Below are 19,328 nucleotides of genomic sequence, written 5' to 3' on the forward strand. Positions count from 1 at the left end.
GCTGATTAACTAGTTGGGTCTATTGTGTGATAAGTCGCATGGTTCGATAATTATTTACAGGTGAGGGTTTATGTGAGAACACTACCTTCGTAGAGCCTTTATCAGTAACAATGCTTTCTATGAGAGCCAGCTCTATCAACAAATAGAACGGTTCACAAAGCATTTCTCGCATTGAATTTATCGAGCTAGTTGAGCGGACCTATATAGTGACATGCGCTGACGCACCTTCCCCAACTTTTTTTCTTTAATCGTACTATTTATATGGAGTGTATATTCCTTTTTTGACTGCCTGCTTCGCTGCTTCAAAGTCTCCCACTAGTGATCTCTTAACCGGCGAACTTTGCTTTGCTTACAGTATGGCTCGGTCATTTTTCTATTAAGTTCGAATATAGTATTACCTGTAGCAACTGCAGCCGTATGCCAAATCTGAGCGAAGCTTCGAAGAGTTCTGTTATGCAGCATTGCTTGATGAAAGACAACACCTGGCAACCATGTCACACTGTTCTCAAACGGCTGGAACATCTAATAGAATAGAGCCATTTCAAGGTACTTTTTGTCTCCTCCTACAAACAGCTAAAAGAGTTAGTTGCTTGTAATAGAACACGGACGCTTTGAGGAACCTTACCGTCATAATAGGAATGTTGAGAAGACGACCGGCACGCCTTACGAAGCGACGGGGAACCGCACGAAATTTTGCGACAAGGGTTGCAGCGGGTTCTGCAATCGATACACATACGAAACGGCACGATGTAGTGGACAACATACGCCGAAGACGCCGTTCGCTCTGTATCTATTCAGGGGGTTTAATTATAATCATCATTAAAATGACCCCTTTATCATCATTTATGTTCGTTCCTTTTTATTTGAGCGAAATTTATCCTTGCAAAAAAGTTACCTCTACGCTCAGTCATCACACTATGACTTTCGATACTATTGAGTTGTCTAAAGACGAGTGCTAATCCCCTGAATAATCTTCGAATTTTCTCATACCGATTGAGTTGGCCCATTTTCGAGGCGCGTATTACAATCAACGCTACTATATTAGGTCGAATAAGAATGCAACGTCGGGTTTTTCAAGCGTGTTGTGTCTTGTACCGGAGTAACCCTTTACGATAGGACCTACGATGTTGATGATGAAATCGGTATGAGATCAAAGACCTTCAGGTCAGGCGCAACATCTGCGAACTATAATAGAATACAAAAGACGGAGGGGAAGAGAAAAAGTAGGCTGTGGTGTCAACAAACCGCGTTGATAGGTCAGGTTTACTCATTCACATAGCTCACGAACCTATGAATGAAAATAGTGTACATATTTTGTGATAAGTTAATAGTAATTCATAAACTGAGTGTACCGGGTAGTATGCTGTGCGCGCTGTATTTTTCCCAAGAAACCGGTCGTATCTCGATTTTCGAAGCAGCGGTTCACAGACAGAAATTTTGCTGAAATTGGTCTTTAATAGACACCAGATTTCCGTTATTCTAGATCCTCCATAGGTGGGCTGCTTTGTTTCAAATCACGTTTTTTGAATAAAAGTTGAAACTTTTGATAGTGAATTTCTAATGAACTGATATGGTTAGCAATTCAGGTAGACGAACTGCGAGAAAAGATGAAATAAAATAGCATTATTTCGAAAATATAGGATGAAACTAAGTGACATTCGTTTGTCGAACATGTATCAAGACCATATCGGGCAATACCCGTCGTTTTCAATAATATATCACTCAAAGGGCGAAACACGATTTTCACCAACCTTTACTTAAATCGTGTCTAGTTACTTATTATTGCCGTATTGGGTACAAACGTTTAGTAATCCCATTATAAATTTAAGAGGTCCCTTAAAAAAACCAAGGAACAGTGCAGCGACACGAGGCTGCGTAAACAAAGCGAAACATCCATGCTGTGGGCGATTCGTGGGAAAGCTTACTAAAACGTGATTGAACGGCAAGCTTAGCAAGGTCTTTCCTTCGATAACATCAAAGTTTCGAACTCGTAACGACCAGCAATACCATCTAGTCAAGTCTAGAAAACTTATCTGTAACGAGGACCATTAAGAGTTCAGCAAGAAACCAAGAACGTCTTTCTCTACATTGGATACAGTATGAACTACATCAAGGTTGTTGCACATTTTCACATGCAAGAGCTTTTTATACACAAGTGCAATTGAATTAACTAAAAGATAGTTTGGCCTGTATGCTCGCTTCGTGGGGTCACTTGCAACACGGGAAGTCATGTTGCAATCGACAAGCAATAGAAATGTAACCTGTCTTCGGCTACTGGATTCTTTCCGGGCCGATTTTGCGAGTGCTTAAGGCACAAAAGGTACAAGGTTTTTTGTAAGACGACATCGGAAACCCTGAATGCCCAAAACGCCTGCAGTGCAGTGTAGCATGCCGTCATAGACACTAGGTCTCAGAAGAAACGTTTCTAGGTAGTCAATTCTCCGATTGAATTTCATAATAAAGCTGTACTAAATTTTTCAAACAGTACTTGATCTGCATTCGCGACTGGTTCTAGCTTGAACGTCCGAATAAAGTTAATATTCTCCATTGTTCCAGACACATCATGTTTCGGCTACGCATAACATTCACCATTGACTAATATTAATCTTTATAAAATCCCTGATTTCTGAGAAAGTAATGCAAGATTGATCCTCCACCAAATCATGAAACTAGTTTTTCTGCTTTTTTATTATCTCCCAACATAAACACAGCACGAATGATCTAAACGTACCCATTCCGAAGTTGCATTTTCTGATTCGATAGCTCTGATCCGCGACATCCAGATTCACGCGTCTTATCCACATAGCAGCGATAAATACACATCGAATGCGCGTCAATCATTCCCCTAATTAGCATTACGCTTATCACTAAACTTACATCTTTTCCGAGTACTTCATTTCCGCAACGTAGAACGAGAAGACGCCATAGCTGAGGTAGGTATCGGTGTGGCGACGAGTCTTACGGCTAAGCTGGAGCATTTCGTGCAACTGCGCTTGTAACGGGATCACCTCCATTCCCCGAAAGAGCAGATTAATAGTTTGACAGTCACTCGTGGTGGTCTGAGTTGAGCCTACGTACTTCTTCCAGACTTCAAGCGCACGCCTGTAACCCAAACGAAGGCGACGATATTGACGACACGAATATTACCAAGTCAACTACAATATATGAAGGATATTTTCAACATAAGAGTAACACGCATCGCATAGAACAACAGTCACGACATACACAAAAGCACCCTCCAGTACATATTGAGATCAAACAAATGTTTGATCATTGCACTTCTCTTACTTTCGATAGACAGGGGAGCGAATCTACAAGTAATTGATGTGGAAGGAAGTGCTATTTCCTTCCTTGGTTCAAAACTGTTCCCGCTTCAGTCAAACGTTACATCGGCTCACCTCCATTGACAGGAGTGTGTCGCCTAGATACGATAATTGTATAATGAGTATTGTATATCAACCCGTGTCTGCATTGTAGCTCAGCGTGTATTAAAGTAAATGCGGACTTCAACTTAACGACATCACTACTTCGCTCATTCCGCCTGTGGATGTATCGAGCAACAGGCATATGCTTCTAAAAGTTATTTCCAACAACGATGATATGGATGATAGCTGACTATGCACGATTAGGCGGAGCTCGCAGTCCTGAAGTACGCCTCCGTTACCACTTTAAAACAACTTATGATCTTCACCAATTTTTTAATAGGATGTGAGCTCCATTGCTCGTGTTTGACGCATAGCTTACCGTACAGCTACATCGAAGGCACAATGATGCCCACGGAAGTAATTCTGACCTTCAGCTGTGCATGCTGTTAGTCTGTATCGACAGCTGATCCCTAAACACGTAGATATCAGATGCAATCGTTATTACTGTTGTTACTTCTAACAATGTAAACACAATCGTGTATTCGGCCTCATGTTGTCATTCATGGCTCGGCGAAAGGGAGGAGAGTCGGAACTTCACCCGGGGTATAAATGATCCGCAAACGTGATCATCGGACTTGTCAATTTGTCGTTGCTGCATCGCGTGTTTCGGTTAGAATTCAGTTCTGGTAGAATTCGTATCGGCCTTGAAATGAGAACTCGCAAAATTGTCGTACCAAAATGGTTTCCATTGCGGGAACAAGGCAGAGACAAATAAATCTACTTTGTGTTCGAGACGAGCTTGATAAGGAGTTGAGACGGAAATGTGGTTGACCTCGAAAGCCGAAAGCGCACTGTGATGAAATGGGGAAGAAGTGATCATATTTTCAAGCTAGATCAGTTTTAAGTAGACTACGAATACACACAAAAGGGATTGACCCCCGGGTCGTTCTCCCCACCGCAAGAGCGGTTTAACAAAAAGAATATTGTGCGAGAATATAAAAAGCTATAATGGACGATCCGAACGAGAGCGTAATAAATCAGCCTTTGTCACTGCTACGTCACGTTACGTATTCCCTGCCGTAAAAGTCCCACAACAAGCAAGCACGTTTGTTCTCGGCACTCGTCTTTAGATTAAACGAGATGCAGTAATTCATTCCGTCACGTGTAATCTAAACAAGTAAGAAATCATCAACATGTGTATAGATGTGTCCTAATGTTTTTCCGAGCGAAAATCAATGCCAGCTGCCGGTGGATGGCTGTTCGCTATTTTATTAGATTGTTGCACAGGTAGGCCTTAGGGAAGATGATGTGAACTCTACGACAGGCTTTTGTTTTCGTAGGCTTTAAGCCTACGAAAAAAAAAAAAATTCGTGCGGGGCGTAATTCCCAAATATATTAAGCGATTTACGAATTGTTGCACTTAGCAGTCGGTACTTAATGATTGTTTTACTACAATATATTGCGTTTTATTCCTGAGGTGGATGAACAAACAACAGAGTTTCCAGGCTACTGGATGCTACTTGAGACGGTACCAGAGAAGCGCCTAACTAGTTTAACCGGCCCTTCCTCAAATCTCCAACGTGGTAATGTCTCTCGAGACGTTTTAGATGCCTTTGGCCCATTGCAATCAAAATGGTCTAGTTAGATCAACTTATGCATGTTACTGAAATGTTGGCTATGTGTATCAGCGAGACATCACAATCCCGCTAGAATAGCACAGTTTCAGACAATAGCTTTAAAACTGTTGAACTAAAAACCGCTCCATCCCATATATATATATATATATATATATATATATATATGCTAGGTAAACTTAATCACATAGTGGCTCCTGTGTTTTGGAGCAAATGGCGGTCTAGGTTCGGGCCCCCTGCACAGTTCTTCTTTCATGCCGTGCTGGAAAGAGCCAGCCATCTGACGTACTGCCTGACAGCCTGCATATTAAACGAAAAATAGAAATTGGCACAACAGGTGAAGTAACAAAACAAACTGTCCCCGCTACTGTCTAACCAAGCCATAGTTGACACCATTGAGTTTCCATTTAGTTGTAATCAAGGGTTTGCGGGGTGATGTTTTTGTCTTTTTTTAATCTTTGATAGCTATACAGACGGCCTCTATGAATCAGCCAGTTACCTGAAGTCATCTCAATCAACTTTCTGTTGCAACTTCCTTTATCAATTCCAGTTACAATTAAGGATTAGAAGATCGTAGCCGTTATCACAAAAATTTCTCAAAGAGATTCTTTGTCGACAAGCTTTGCTTTTTCTCTATAATTAAATCTTTCGAGCTATGCAAGGTGGAGCATCTACCCCGTTAGTTGCCTTTTCACTTTCAGCGGTTCCGCCTATTTCCGCCTTCTTGGCCTGCTGCAATCTGCGGGTTTCGTGTTTCCGCCGTCTGTCAATAATAGCACATGTCTGGAGCCCAATCTCAGCCGATAGGTAGCGTTAAGGCACGAGCGGCCACGATTGCGTAGCCTTATTCATCAAGCAGAATGAGTAGCCATCGTCACTTGTGTCATCTGATGCCACCGTACCGCCTATGCCCGCTGCCTTCGACGCTCCTTCAACTGCGGGTGCATGACCTGCGCGAGGCAGCCAGACACACGACAGTGCGACGGCTCGAATCGTTCTCAGTTCGGGTCGAGCGAACAATCGCAGGCAAAGAACTAGTGGAGGAGCGGGCAGTGCTTTTACTATAGCAATGACGCCTAAAGGCAGACGCAATCGTCCGTCTAGTCCATCTATCCGTCCCGCATTGCATCAATAGCAAAACAGGTCACATGATAGGACAATGTGCGATGAAGCATATTTATTTAGACGGTGCTTACTATTAGAGAAAAAAAAAAACATCAATTACAGATATTTGTATACGTCATAAAAAAAATCAACGGTGAACTCGATAAATGAAGCTATAACACGTTTCTCTAACGTAATCTCCCAACGCCTCGGATCCCATTCTACTTGTTATTATTGAGAGATCGACCGTTACAGCGAGTTTTGCTAAGTGGTCACTGCTAGTATGGAATCCATGGGAGGACAATTTTAAGAACGATTGGACATGAATCAGTAGAGAAAGTGCTTAACGACATGGCTAGATGTGGCGATATCGTACGTGATTGTGCCCATGAGATATCTGTAGCTTGGGCTTAGAGTACAGGTGTAAGATGCCCAACAGAACGATAAGGGTGATCATACAACATCTCGATAATTATTATATGATTAAAAAAAAAGCCCTTCTAAGGAACTCTTTCAAATGACCGTTGCCATCGGTAAAATCGCGTGAACTGCATAAAATTCAGAGTTTAGTTATTCTGTACTAGCTCTCTTGATTATTATAGCAATTACACAAACAATGATTATACTAAACGCCCGTTGAATGTGTGCTTTGCCTATTTTCTCTGGTGTAAAAACGTGCAAAATTCAGATGATACCGACGGATATGTTGACCGAAGCCCCATTTCTTGCCCAGTGATGCTGAAGTTTACGATTAGGAGGCTAAAAATGATAATTGTGCATCAAAACAAAAACACAAAAGCCGATAGCAATTACACCAATTACAGAAAAACTACTTTTGGTTGACTTGTACCTTCATAAATGTACTTTATATCGTTCACATAATAAGTTTTTTTTTACTTGAGCAGCGCGTACCAGGATCTACTCGTTGCTGCGTCACGACAGCTACCTGATTCCACTGGGAGCTGGGTGCCAAACACTTCAACGAGAAATAAAATTATAATGGAAGACAAGCAAGAATGGGTACCACTAAGGTCACAGAACTGACAAGGTCCCGTTAGCTGTTTAACTAGGTGGATGATTCGAGATAGCAATCTTTTCGCTGGTTCAAGTGTCAAGTCGATAAGAGAGACCGATGTTGGCCCAGATACCGGGTACCAGGTCGCATGACACACACACACACACACAAACAGTGTTTATATCAATGAAAAATTGCTAAATTGCATATAAACGGTTGTATTTATATCGCACATATATTTTTAGCATTTTGCCGTACACGAGCTACTCGATTTAGAGATAATCAACGGAAGTGCGGCTGTAGTAAGATTATGTTGAGGTGTTAATTCATTGCAGTGTTTTCAATGTAGATATTAGGTTCTTTTAATAAATTGTACGCCGTGCACTATTTTGCCCCAGGGGAAGTGGGCATGCCGAAAAAGAGGTCAGCCTCTTCTATAGCGAAAGCCTTTTTAGAGATGTTTACTGAACTTCAGAAATATTTTTCTACTGCTGCTTTGACGGCAAGTTTATCATACTCACAAAAGCGGCCTCTTTCCATCACGCAAGCCTATTTTGGTAATGTCCAGTGAATATTGCAGTTGTTTCCATGGCGAAATTATAATATTTCGTAGCTTTTAGACCTTTATACGGTAAAACGACCACAACAACATTCACCGAATCCTTTTAGGATCTTTTGAAAAGAAACCAACATGGTATAATAGGCCTTAAAATAAAATTAAGGCTATTGCGCTTCTATTAGTGAGTAAAATTTTCATTTCTAATCACTCTAGCCAATGGAATCAACGAGAATATTCGATTATTGATGACAAGGTTTCTGCGAAAGTTAACGAAAATGTGGCAAAAGAGACTACGCGTCCGAGACCTGTCATACGGAAAACTTTAACAGACACACACACACACACACACACACACACACACTGAGAAAAATGTAACGTAGCTACAGCTAGCTAATCCTAGCTACAGCTTCTTTTCTTTGAACTATCTTTATAGACAAAATGTAAAGTTCTTGTAGACGGTATCCCTCTAGCTCTAGCGTGCAGTTTTTTTTTTGATGAACTTGCAAACTAGTAATCTTTGTACAAAAATATATTGAATCTTTTTGTATGCACCCTAAAAGCCTTGTTGGATTAGCCTGAGCTGTATGAGTACCACGCCAAGCTCTGGACTACAACCTATTGATACTTCTTCCAAACCCATCTTATCAAGACAAATCGGTCAAACTAATCCGTAATAGTAAATTTCTTAAATTGCTAAGGCGTGATGCAATAAAACGGCTTATAGTGTGAAAAGTCGCGATTTTTTAAACTACTGAGATCAAGCCAATGATAAGTTAATCAACCTTATAATTTATAACGAATTAGATGTGTTATCTCCATATTGTGTGACGTACTCAACTCATCCTCTACAAGTCAATACAGTGGTACATCATTAGTAAATATAACACGGGAAATTAAAGCAAATATAACTATAGGACACCTATGGACCTTTGTATGCCCAGGGTGCTTTGTTAAAACTGGGTAAAATTCTTCGTAGCGGATGAGTCTGATTTTGCCATTGTTGCTATCAAAAGCAAGTTCTTCTTAGGTTGAAGATGCATCACGTAACCGCAGGTGTTGCACAAAGTCCGACAGATATTTGAAGACGTAAAAGCCAAAAGACTCACAAGGAATAGGCGAGCACGCCGGATCACTTACAGAAACCGTTTTGAGCATAGACCATCTGGCCGTATTCGATTCATCCCTGACCAGAATATATCTAGCGCTAGAAAGACAGTCGGAGAAAGCATCAACGATTTGTCCATCACCCTAGTAATAATCCACTTTGGCGTACCAAAGCTATGCTTTTATTATTTTGTCATAACGAAGAGCACAAACGTGCAAGAACGGCGTCACGTCTGTTTTACAAAACTGCAATACTGCAAACAAAAAAAGGTGCTGTATAAACTGAAGTGAAAATTTTGTCCCATTAAAACTTTGATGAGACGAGACCTCTAGGCAGCTTGACAGCCTGTGAAAACCACATTAATCTCAGTTCACGATTACTGTTAAATCAGTAGACAATCGGAAGGTTTAACGGTAAAAGTTTTAACGACGACTAGATGTATGGTTGTGCACTGCATCGGAAGACTATTTAGAAAAATGGCGGTTGCATTGAATGAATGGTTCAATAGGAAATGCCTTTGTAAGCATAGGCCAATGTCATACAAGTATCGATTTTCAGATGTAGACGCAACGTATAAACGTATGACATTTTGTTCCAATTTAGATGAAGCACCCTGACGAAAACGATGGCTTACTAGCACGTCCTATTTGTTCGCTGCTATAGGCAGGTTACAAATATTGCTATACTAGCATGAATATCCCGTTTGAGTATGAAGTTCGATATCGAATGCCGCTTCTAGTCACCCTTCAGCTGGTTGGCACCATAGTCTAGCACAACGAAGCTACCTCCTACATAGGAGCTACTTGTAGCATACTTATGATAATCGAAAGTCGAAAACTAAGTTTGGCCTTTTGTGGCGCGAAAACCTTCATGGATGAAGCTGCTCTTCACTTGATCGCGATGCACCATTCTATAAAACGCATCAGCAAATATCAGACTGGCGTACTTTTGCTACTTTTTGAAGAGTTCTAGATCCGAGTGCTCCGTTACTGTATTATTTGCACAACGTTCACCTCACATATTGGCAATATATTGCTCATACAAAGCGGGAACATAAGGATGCCATAAATACTTCGTGGCGACTTCGTAACGCTGTTTTCTATTATGTTATTGAATGCTAAACGGTCTCATAGTTCTACGTAATGCGGTAAATGTCCGTTTCTCCGACCGTTAGTCGCCTAGGTGTTATCTTTAATGGCGCCTTCTTACTTGAATGCTACGAGCCGTGAAATAATGCTCTGTTCTACAGATGAAGATAGTTTGATATTGACTAGAAAAAAGCGCCAGAATGTCAGGTTTGTTGCAGCAGTGTTAATTATTATTACTGGCTGACAGCAGAGAGAGTTAACTCTGCGCGCATTAAGGCGATTTTGTTGATGTGAAGAATAAGCTCAGCATCGGGTCTACTTACCCACATCGTGTTCTGAGGGCATCATGCTTTTGCCCGCGCAGAGTTCTTCACTATACCATAGCACGATGAACTGCCCTGATATAAGACTCCGCTTATGCGGATCTCCAAGCTATTAGTTACACTAAGTTAGTCGGCGTCCACAGTAACGCTTAGATGTACAACGTCGACTTCTCACAACGCACAACACACCAACGCTTCTTCTAAAATTTTCGATCGGTTAGACTCTCTGGCTGAAGAGGCAACTATCGAAGCGAAACAGATAATAATAACCAGTCATTGTTACTGAGCTGCCCCGCTCCGTTAGCGGCCGACTGCATGAATCGAAAATCCCGTGGCTCAACTAAGCAACGTGCTTTAATATACACTGGACGTTCTTACCGAAATGAGCGTGTATCCTGCTGTGGTTTCGGAGCTGTCCTCATTGTTTTTGCCCTCTCCGAATTCGTAGTTTGGCATTGATGTCTCACGACAGAACACTACAAGATATTCTATCTTTTTTCACCAGCTTTCCGATCGCCTTTAGGACCTACGGACTGCAAACGCTGCTTTCATCTAGCTCTGAGAAAGGGGTATTTTGAGAAAGATGCCGGCGATAAATAAACATACATATTTAAAAGGCAACGAAAAAAAAAAAGGCTCGCACGTACGTGAGAGGTTCACTGATAGCAGTGCGCTGAAGGTTAGCACAATTTAGAAATCGTAGAAATTAACGGTCTTCCTTAAGGACAAAGTTGATATTGAATTCCGTTCTTGACGGTTCACTTGTGGGACATAATCCTTCAGCTCTAAGCTGACTCGTATGTGTTCTTAACCCTAATGATTCCCGTTGAATTAATGCCTAGGATTTTCGACCACTCGTAATCCTAGAAACATGCATATAGCGGCTTTGATATGTCGGAATGGTATTATCCCATTATATAAACAGGTATGTCAGTTAATAGTTATTCCGAGTTTGGAACCAGCTGTCGATTTTTTTTGAGCGAAAAATTTTCGAAGCATAGCCAAAGATGGATATTGTTTCACTTTTGCATAACGTAAATTAATCATTTCCGATCCAAATATTCTTCAAGTCAAGACGTACTTGGTTCGCCATGACGCGATTGGAACTAGCGCGTCGAAACGCGACATGTTAACACACACTGAAAGAGTAATACACGACTTTAATTAATTTGTATTCTACTCAAACTGGGTTCTGGGTGTTTCAGTAAACGGGCACCGCTTTCCTGTTTGCTGGTTTGTTATAGCTAGAAAACTGCGCACTTACAGATCACTCATTGGGCATAGTCGCGGATAGGTGCCTACGACAATTTTTCTTACTATATACGACAACCTATTGCGACCCGCTTTGTCAAATTTATATCCCTTGCTCGTTGAGCCTTACGATTCCTAGCTGCAGCAAGAATATCGATGTGATTGTTCATTGGGAATATTACACTGCTGGATTATATACTTTTTATAGACTATATATCTATAAAATTCTATATAGAACGGAACAATCTGCCTATTATTTTTCTACCATTGGATTCTGTCATACGTGCGAAAAGCCTTAAAGTTGAGACGGTGCCTGCGTAGGTCAATGAATGAAAATTATACAAAAAGTGAGAGCTGTTAATGGGTCATTCGCTATCGTTCGCTACAGCTGATGCAAGCAGTGCGTGTGAGTAGCGTATTTACTTGCGTCGCCATAAAATACTGCAACGTATCGTGGGAAACCAGACTAGGAGACAGGCCAAGCGGCTGCCCTAGTGTAGTTAAGACCTATACAGGGCCGGCTTCTGTTGCTTCTGCCGCAAAGTTGCTCCTGATGCTGTGGAAGATTCACTATGGGGCACTCGATGTGGTTAGCAATCGTACATTTCGGAATGGAGAGACCCAAGTTAAAGTCGATTCATTGTTTCAGCGCTAAAGAGTCGCTAATCTTTGCATGCCTCCCGCAGCAGCAAAGCCAATATACAATATAATCATATTGGTCATACGAATGGAGCAGCTGGAAGTAAGAACCAAGGTTTACTCCGATTGGAGACGCTGTGGGACGGCAGACAGGCAAAGATTTTAGCCGTCCAGCCTTGTCTGACCCGCCGCTACCCCTGCGATGACTGTCTGCGAATGGTCGTCCGAATGGCCAAACAGGTCACTGCTCGCTTGACTATTGTTGACAATAATTGGGACGGCATAAAATACACGCACGCTGTCGATTAACGCACTTAGTAATGTCAATAAACTACAGAGAAGCCTTTTTATTAAGGTAAATAACTGTGAGGCGGTGTACATGATTATTGTGTATTCTTCGTTATAGACCCTTATCTTCACGGTTCAGGTATCTTAGGAAGATTAGAAAGCATCGAAGGCTAGATAAATAGCAACCGTAGCGAAAAGTAGGGATAGATGTACGAAAAAATATGAATTATTGTTTGAAAATTACGCCGCAGATGTGTTTGCGGTGGACGGCGCAATATGCGAGGCGCCGTCGGCCTCAACTAAGATGGCTCCCTCATTTCCCCTATAGAGATATCTATAATGCTGATGCTGAGCGCGTGGGAAGTTTGCTTGCTGTTCTATACCACAATATAATTGAACGCGCCATATGTAAGAGTAAATCATTTATTTTACGATTTAGGGACGAACGTCATTTTAGTACAATTTATATAAATTGATGGCGCTATAGTTAAAATGTGAGACACTTTGGACACCAGCGTCCGAAATATTATTTTACGCAAATAAATCTTTATACGGCAGCAGGGTTCAGTTAATGGATAACTAAGTGCACAATTTATAGCAGGATGCGATGGATACCAAATCGATAGTGCTACAGTCTAACGACAAATATTTGCCACGGCGAAACGTAGAATTTCAATACGTAATAGGGTGTCAGCATGCGGCATTTAACGATGATCAGAGATGTGGCTGTGATGACAGAGGACGTGTCTGACCGATCGTCTAATACGTATAAGTCTATCGAGCCTAAATAAAGGCTCGAAATATACAATCCAAGAGCCTGTTTGGGTCCCAGCACCTGGTAACAACCTTTCGTCACGTAACCCAGACCTCTCAATGATCAGGAGACGACTACGACGACGACAGCGGATACGCACCTGTTTTGTGGTAAAACATTGCATCTGTCCACCTATTGCTCACGTCATTATCAGTAACAAAAAATAACGTTATAAAACGTTGATTCATAAAGTATGCCGTGATGCAACCGAACAGCAGACGGCTACGGTATATAAATGCGGTACGTCGAGGTAGGTTTTGCGAGCCAATGTATCATCATATATTGCATCTGGCTATTCAGAATGACACATTTCTGCTCCCCCGGCTACAAACTAACATGGCGTTATATTGTTGTCGTTGTTGTTGTTGTTGTTATTATTACTTACAATAAACGTTACCCAATCTACCTATGCTAACCGTGGAGTACAAATATTTACTCGGATTGCCTCAAGTTAACCGTAGCCACACGAGTAGCTGAAATTGTTTATATTTTTGGCAACAATCATCAATTAGCCAAATGGTGATTGGCTAACGAACGCACCGCAATCGTCATCGAAATCGACCTTAAGACCTTGAAGTAAGTAATTGAATCCTTAGTTCTCAACTTAAATTTGTCGTTTCAAAGCTCCGGTGCCGTTCGCGACATTAGTTCACTCAGAAGATGTCTTCTAAACATTGACAATATCTAGTGCTGCCAGCTGACCAGAAATCGTTTTGATCTCTGTTTCAACAGGGGGCAGTTACAATGTTGTTACAGGTTGTCGCGTTATTCTTTTGCTATCACTATGTCAGTGTAGGTGTACCGAAGGGCTACACCCAGTAAAACTTTACGTCTTTAATTTCGTTATGGTAGAGTAGCCGTAATAACTCGTATATGATGCGTTCAAGAAGGCGTTCATATTTAAGTCAGCTGACGCTTGCCAACGTCCTTTACAAACGCAGGCAGAGAATTTGTTAGAAGCTCGTTATTGAATACAGATCAAGAGCAAATCGTGTCTGCGGTAAAGAAACTTTGAAAATTAATTGTGTTTTTTTCTTGTCGAGTTTGATGCGAGGAGGGACAGTTTTTCACAGATGTCAATGTTTAAGGAACGAGTTAGTGGGCAAACAATGGAAAAAATTGTAAAGCGCGTTTATTCAACATGACAAAACTTGCAACGGAAGGTATTTTGAAAAGCATGTTCCCTGATGAAACAATAAGCCTGAATACGTATTCTTATCTACGTAGTTCCCATACTGGATCAAATTCTATGACGTCGTAAGCTATTAATTAGAATTATTAACTAACCTTGTAAAATTTCCGAGAGGTCGTATCTCATTCTCGTCACTAGCAATACGCTGTCGATCTCCTCGGCCTTCAGAGCTGCAACCGGGCCCGTCCTCACTGTTGTTACAGCCGCTAATGCTACTGTCTTTTGAACACGACGAAGACACAGCAGCAATAGGAGAAGCAGCAGCAGCAGCAGAAGGAAAAGGAATATTTGAGAATATCCTCTGCTGTGGAGATCCTGCAGGAACAGAGCTGCTGCCTTTGCTGTGTTTTTTCGGTCTTCGTGGGGGCGTGACTGGCTTACTATCCGTTACCCCCAGGTCTGTCGGGCCTCTGCAAATGTTTGTTAATTGTTAGTTGTTCTACTGCAACTTTTGATAACAATGCCTAGAAATTTCAATTAGAAATGATTTAAGCTTTGCCGGTAAAACTAAGATTCGTACGGGACATAACGAACACACGCGTCAATGTGTAATGGCAATATTGGTCTTGCAACGTAATCTAAATAGCGCACGATACCAATCACAATATAAACGTTGCGAGGTTATCACGCAAACGACTTTAGAGAACGGCATCACTTGTATGTGTTAAAAGGGTCTGTCTATTCCTAAGAGCGTTATAGTAACTATGGACCCGTTTCACCATTTTGTGCAGGTCTGTCACTCACATACGTACGTCTGCCGCAATGAGATACTGTTGTGAAATTCCAGAGCAACAGGGAAGATGCTCTCTAACGTCACAAGCTCTTCCTTTTGCTAACGGTAATAAACGTCCCAGTGAGCTTAAACCAAATGTCACATCTTTTCCTCACAGTACGTCCGGTGCTTATACAAACCTAATAGTCCGCATGTCATTTTACATTGTCTGTCCGAAAATCTATGAAGTATCGCTCATCAACGGCTGTAACTATGCAATTTCCACACCGTATTCACCGTTCACGACATTGCCGAAAATTTAATTTCCCAGAAATATCTCCGATATTTACAGGTACCCCATGGTGAAAATTAGCGCATCGTACAGTCATCTAAAAGAGGCGATTATTTTTTTTTGTAGCATGAGCATTACTAGCGGTAGAGGGCTTTCTCTCAAAACTAAGTAGCTGGTCACTTGAATAATGAGGCAATATTTATTGTTGATGACATCATGTTGATTGTTATTGAGTTTTAGCTTCAATATATTGCCTGTCTTGCATCAGTACGCTCTCCGCTAACCGCAATCCACTGCAATCGATTGACGGTGATCGCTGGATCGTATGTGGCTATTAGTTCGCTATCCAACCCATTTGTGGTTCTACCCATACTCCCTAATAGATGCATATGTAAATGTTTGGGTAAAATTTAGCCAAAAGCGGATCGTTTCAGAAGCGAACGACCTATTATCAATCGGGTGCTACAAATGTCCAGCTCCGTGGAAGACAGCACCTTGAGCTACCTAACATGTTTGCGACGCGTACAGAATCCGTGTGTTTATCACATGAAGACTTGCGCATTGCTTCTCGTGTTTGATGCAAGCCTAATCTACGTTCTGTAAGAGGGGACATATGCGTAGACGAAGCAGCGCATGTCTTTTTTTAGAACGTGGTTTTTATTATTATTTTCTAATTTTTTTTTTAATTTGTAACTTTGTTCCTCTTTAAAGGTCTCCAGGCGTTTGTGGACGGCGAAAAGCGGGGCGGTCCCTCGCTCCGCAGGGTAGGTGTATTCTTTTGGATGACATTGAAGCTGCTATGAATAGCAAAAATACGGTCATTGACGTAGCGTTAGCGTAGGCTACCTGTTGATTTGATGCTGTCAGAATGCATCGTTTAGCCATATTGTAGCAATATATCCCCTTTTCCTAAGCTACTCATATCGCGTCAGTTTGCTTGCAGAGCAGGGAAGTACCGTTATGGTAATTGTTGAAATTAAAAATGGCACTAAGTTATCATTGGAATATGTCTAACAGGACTCCGATGAAGTTAAGTTAGAAATTACATTATCATCACCACTAAAATGTTTTTTGCTGTCGTTAATAGCAATGATCTATCGCCGTTGATCTGCGGTAACTTCACACACAATCATAATACCCGTCACGATTAGGCACAACTCAATCGTTCGTTCAAATCATATCGGTTCGGCATTTTGCAAAGACGCTTTTGTTGTGTTATAGGTGCCAGTCCCATAGGTTACCTTGTGCAGTCTCATTCATTAACGATACGTATCTGCTGTAGCCGGTGTTCATTGACGCCTCCGAGCCAACTGATATGTGTCTAATCTACTACGTTTAACGTAGTTCATTGCTGCTGCCGTAGCTTTTATCGTAGTCGTCGATACGCGTACGCCATGCGTGAATGAATCCGGCTGACGAATAGCTTCGGAACACGTGTACAACGTCACAGTAGCCTGCCAACGGCGTCCATCAAATCTGATATGCGTACGCTACCATTGTTACCAGCATCGTCGGCGGTTGGAACGGTGCTAATGGAAGTGACAGCGCTGCAATTGAAATATCCCACTTCAAACCGATCATTGTTCGACCCGCTTGAGTGGCTGGCCGTGTATCGAGCGCATGTGGACACGACCAGTGGAAGCTTTTAGCAAAGTTGTTTTTCCTCGATCTTCTTAGCCGGCTCATGAGTGATGAAAGGGTTCAGCAAATGATTCGCAGGCAACTCGACGGCTGCACAACGGCGGAACAACAGAAGCCCATCGTTGCTATATACTGATTTAACGCTGTCGTCCTATATACCTTTGTCATGAGGATATGCTGCGGTTCTAGGGCGTCGTTTGACGCGTTTCGAAGTAGTAACGGTGCTCCACCCTCCCATGTCATCCGACATTAAACAGGAACAACATAGTATACGTCATCTGGTTTGGCGCACGTATCCACACGGTCGTACTCCCGTTAACGTCCAACTTCCTTTCGCATATGCGTACATCTCAGGCCAGTGTTGGCGCGGTCATGCTTCATACACTAACTGCCGCCATGACTCGTCCATCTTACAGTAATAGCAGCAATTAAAAATCAATCGAAATAACAACATTTCCTTAACATGGATATAATGATGATGGTGATGATGATGATGATGTATTTTTACTTTCGGTATTACGGTCGCTTCATCATGATCGGAAGAAGCTTCAGACGCGCATGCACAGCTCTCGCTGGTTGATGTCTAAGCGACTTGCACTTAGACCCTTAATGCGGCATCAGCATTACATGTGAATAGAAGATCCGTTTATTGATTTGTATCGGTGGTGCCTATCTATGCATTACAGGGAAAATGAATCAGGGAAAATGAAGGAGCATCAGAAGCTTAGGCTGTTTTTAGGGATGATCTTCCAACTAACGCTGTCTTTAAGACACTGAACGCATAAGCCTTCGGCTTGTTTAACCAGTTCGCGATTGTGAAGACTTGGGCGTTTGCTGCGTATCGGTATCGCAATAGTTACAAGTAGTCCACCCATTGAGCGTATCGGGTTCGACCCGACTAATTGCAATGTGATTAATGCACCCATTAAACACATTGCAATTAAAACGCGCACAATGGGATCGATTCGCGATGGCAAACAGTAAACAATTGTTACAGCTTGAGCATATCAGTATTGATCTTGAAATCAATCCTTGTGCTGTGACAATCGGGAGCTGGCATTATCCGCTGAATAGTGTTTTTGTACAAGTTTGACATAGCTGCGAATACGAGAACGCCGTGAAGTCTGAACGACCACTATCAAACCATTCTGAAAGGCTACTTACTCAACCCCTATCTCACATCACTCAGTGGTAGCTGGGTGATAATGGCGGATACCATATGAACAGGAAGTTACCCTTTAATAACTTATGTTCGAATGTCCGATTTCTTTACGTCTGGAAGTAGATTAATGGAGAAAACGCAAGGTTCTTGTAGCCAGTGTGTATAAATCACTTTTTTTACCCAGTTTCTCTAACAAATTTCCATTTTCACCATTATGGGACGATTAATGTTCAGTTCAACGCTGCGCCCTATAGCATATAGTTTATAAGAGCTAGAAGTGTTTTAACAATACCCGTGGCGTTAACACTAACGCTCAGTATGTCTGGAAACTATAACGTACTTCCAAGGATCAACTGGCTCAACCCTTTCGAGAAACGTACTTTTTCCGAACCGGTGAATTTCCGAACCAAAGACAAGGTTTAAAAAGTGTGTAGAGAAGAGTATATGTCATTCCGAATGTTTTTTTGCCTGGCCATACATTTTTCAGGCTTCACGGCTGATCCTTCGTTTGTAATTAATATAAGCAAGATCATCCATCTCTCAAGGAGCTCTGTAGTCGTCTAACGAGACGATTGATCGCGAAGTTTGCTGTAATGGCATCGGATTAATGCTCTCCTGTCCCGTCCGTATCGCAAAGGAGAGCCGTTGTTGCACACAAAATTCTTCGACCTTATCGGCGTCTTTGGTAACCGCGGCACGATGGCCATAATGGATTCGTGCGTACGCGTGCATGTGTGCCTGTTTATTTGTATTAGCGGATGCATGTCTCTGGTTAAGAATCCATAGTCAATCCTAACAATTATAAAGGGTACTATAGTTGCGATCATTTCCACTACCACTACAGCTGCAGTTACTTACATCAGTACTATCACGACTTCGGTCATCAACAAACACACGCTAATAGTTACAGTTACGCAACCCTAGGGCGCAGTGAGCAAGAGCTAATAACAGAATTTTTGTCTAATAGATTTGTAGTTAATCCCAAGGACAGCATGCACAGATGACAGTAAAGGAGGCACGGGGAATGATCTGCAGCGTCGACATGTCACAAACTATAACGACTGGATAGAGCCAACTGGGAACGATCACCGGTCACGTGGTGAGATAATTCGTACGAGAAAGTAGTTAGATCACTGTCCATTCA

General features: G+C 41.9%; 1 protein-coding gene and 1 long non-coding RNA gene across 15 annotated transcripts in view; one reads left to right on the forward strand and one right to left on the reverse strand.

The window, feature by feature from the left end:
* The window catches only part of raw (NDT-like domain-containing protein raw), a 70,781-nt gene that overhangs the window by 27,871 nt on the left and 23,582 nt on the right, over nucleotides 1-19,328 (reverse strand). The window contains exons 2-5 of one of the 4 annotated variants that reach the window (XM_022788006.2): nucleotides 14,473-14,787; nucleotides 2,878-3,102; nucleotides 1,353-1,451; nucleotides 626-717 (exon numbers count right to left, since the gene is read on the reverse strand). In XM_022788006.2, coding sequence (XP_022643741.1) covers nucleotides 626-717; nucleotides 1,353-1,451; nucleotides 2,878-3,102; nucleotides 14,473-14,787 — 731 coding nt within the window. Of the gene's footprint in view, nucleotides 1-398; nucleotides 523-625; nucleotides 718-895; nucleotides 1,157-1,352; nucleotides 1,452-2,877; nucleotides 3,103-10,193; nucleotides 10,454-14,472; nucleotides 14,788-19,328 lie in introns of those variants that run through there. The other 3 variants (XM_086977386.1, XM_022788007.2, XM_086977387.1) reach the window with 3 other exon arrangements.
* LOC111243015 (uncharacterized) overlaps nucleotides 1-19,328 on the forward strand; it is a 59,296-nt gene that overhangs the window by 21,580 nt on the left and 18,388 nt on the right. For 4 of the 11 annotated variants that reach the window (XR_015319108.1, XR_015319110.1, XR_015319111.1 and 1 more), the window contains 2 exons: nucleotides 16,093-16,145; nucleotides 19,152-19,283. The exons of 2 other annotated variants lie outside the window; for them this stretch is intronic. This is a non-coding gene — a long non-coding RNA (uncharacterized LOC111243015). Of the gene's footprint in view, nucleotides 1-13,436; nucleotides 13,762-16,092; nucleotides 16,146-19,151; nucleotides 19,284-19,328 lie in introns of those variants that run through there. 5 more of the 11 variants (XR_015319114.1, XR_015319107.1, XR_015319109.1 and 2 more) reach the window with 3 other exon arrangements.

Source organism: Varroa destructor, unplaced genomic scaffold (assembly GCF_002443255.2).
Source record: "Varroa destructor unplaced genomic scaffold, Vdes_3.0 BEIS01000001.1, whole genome shotgun sequence".
Lineage (NCBI taxonomy): Eukaryota > Metazoa > Arthropoda > Arachnida > Mesostigmata > Varroidae > Varroa > Varroa destructor.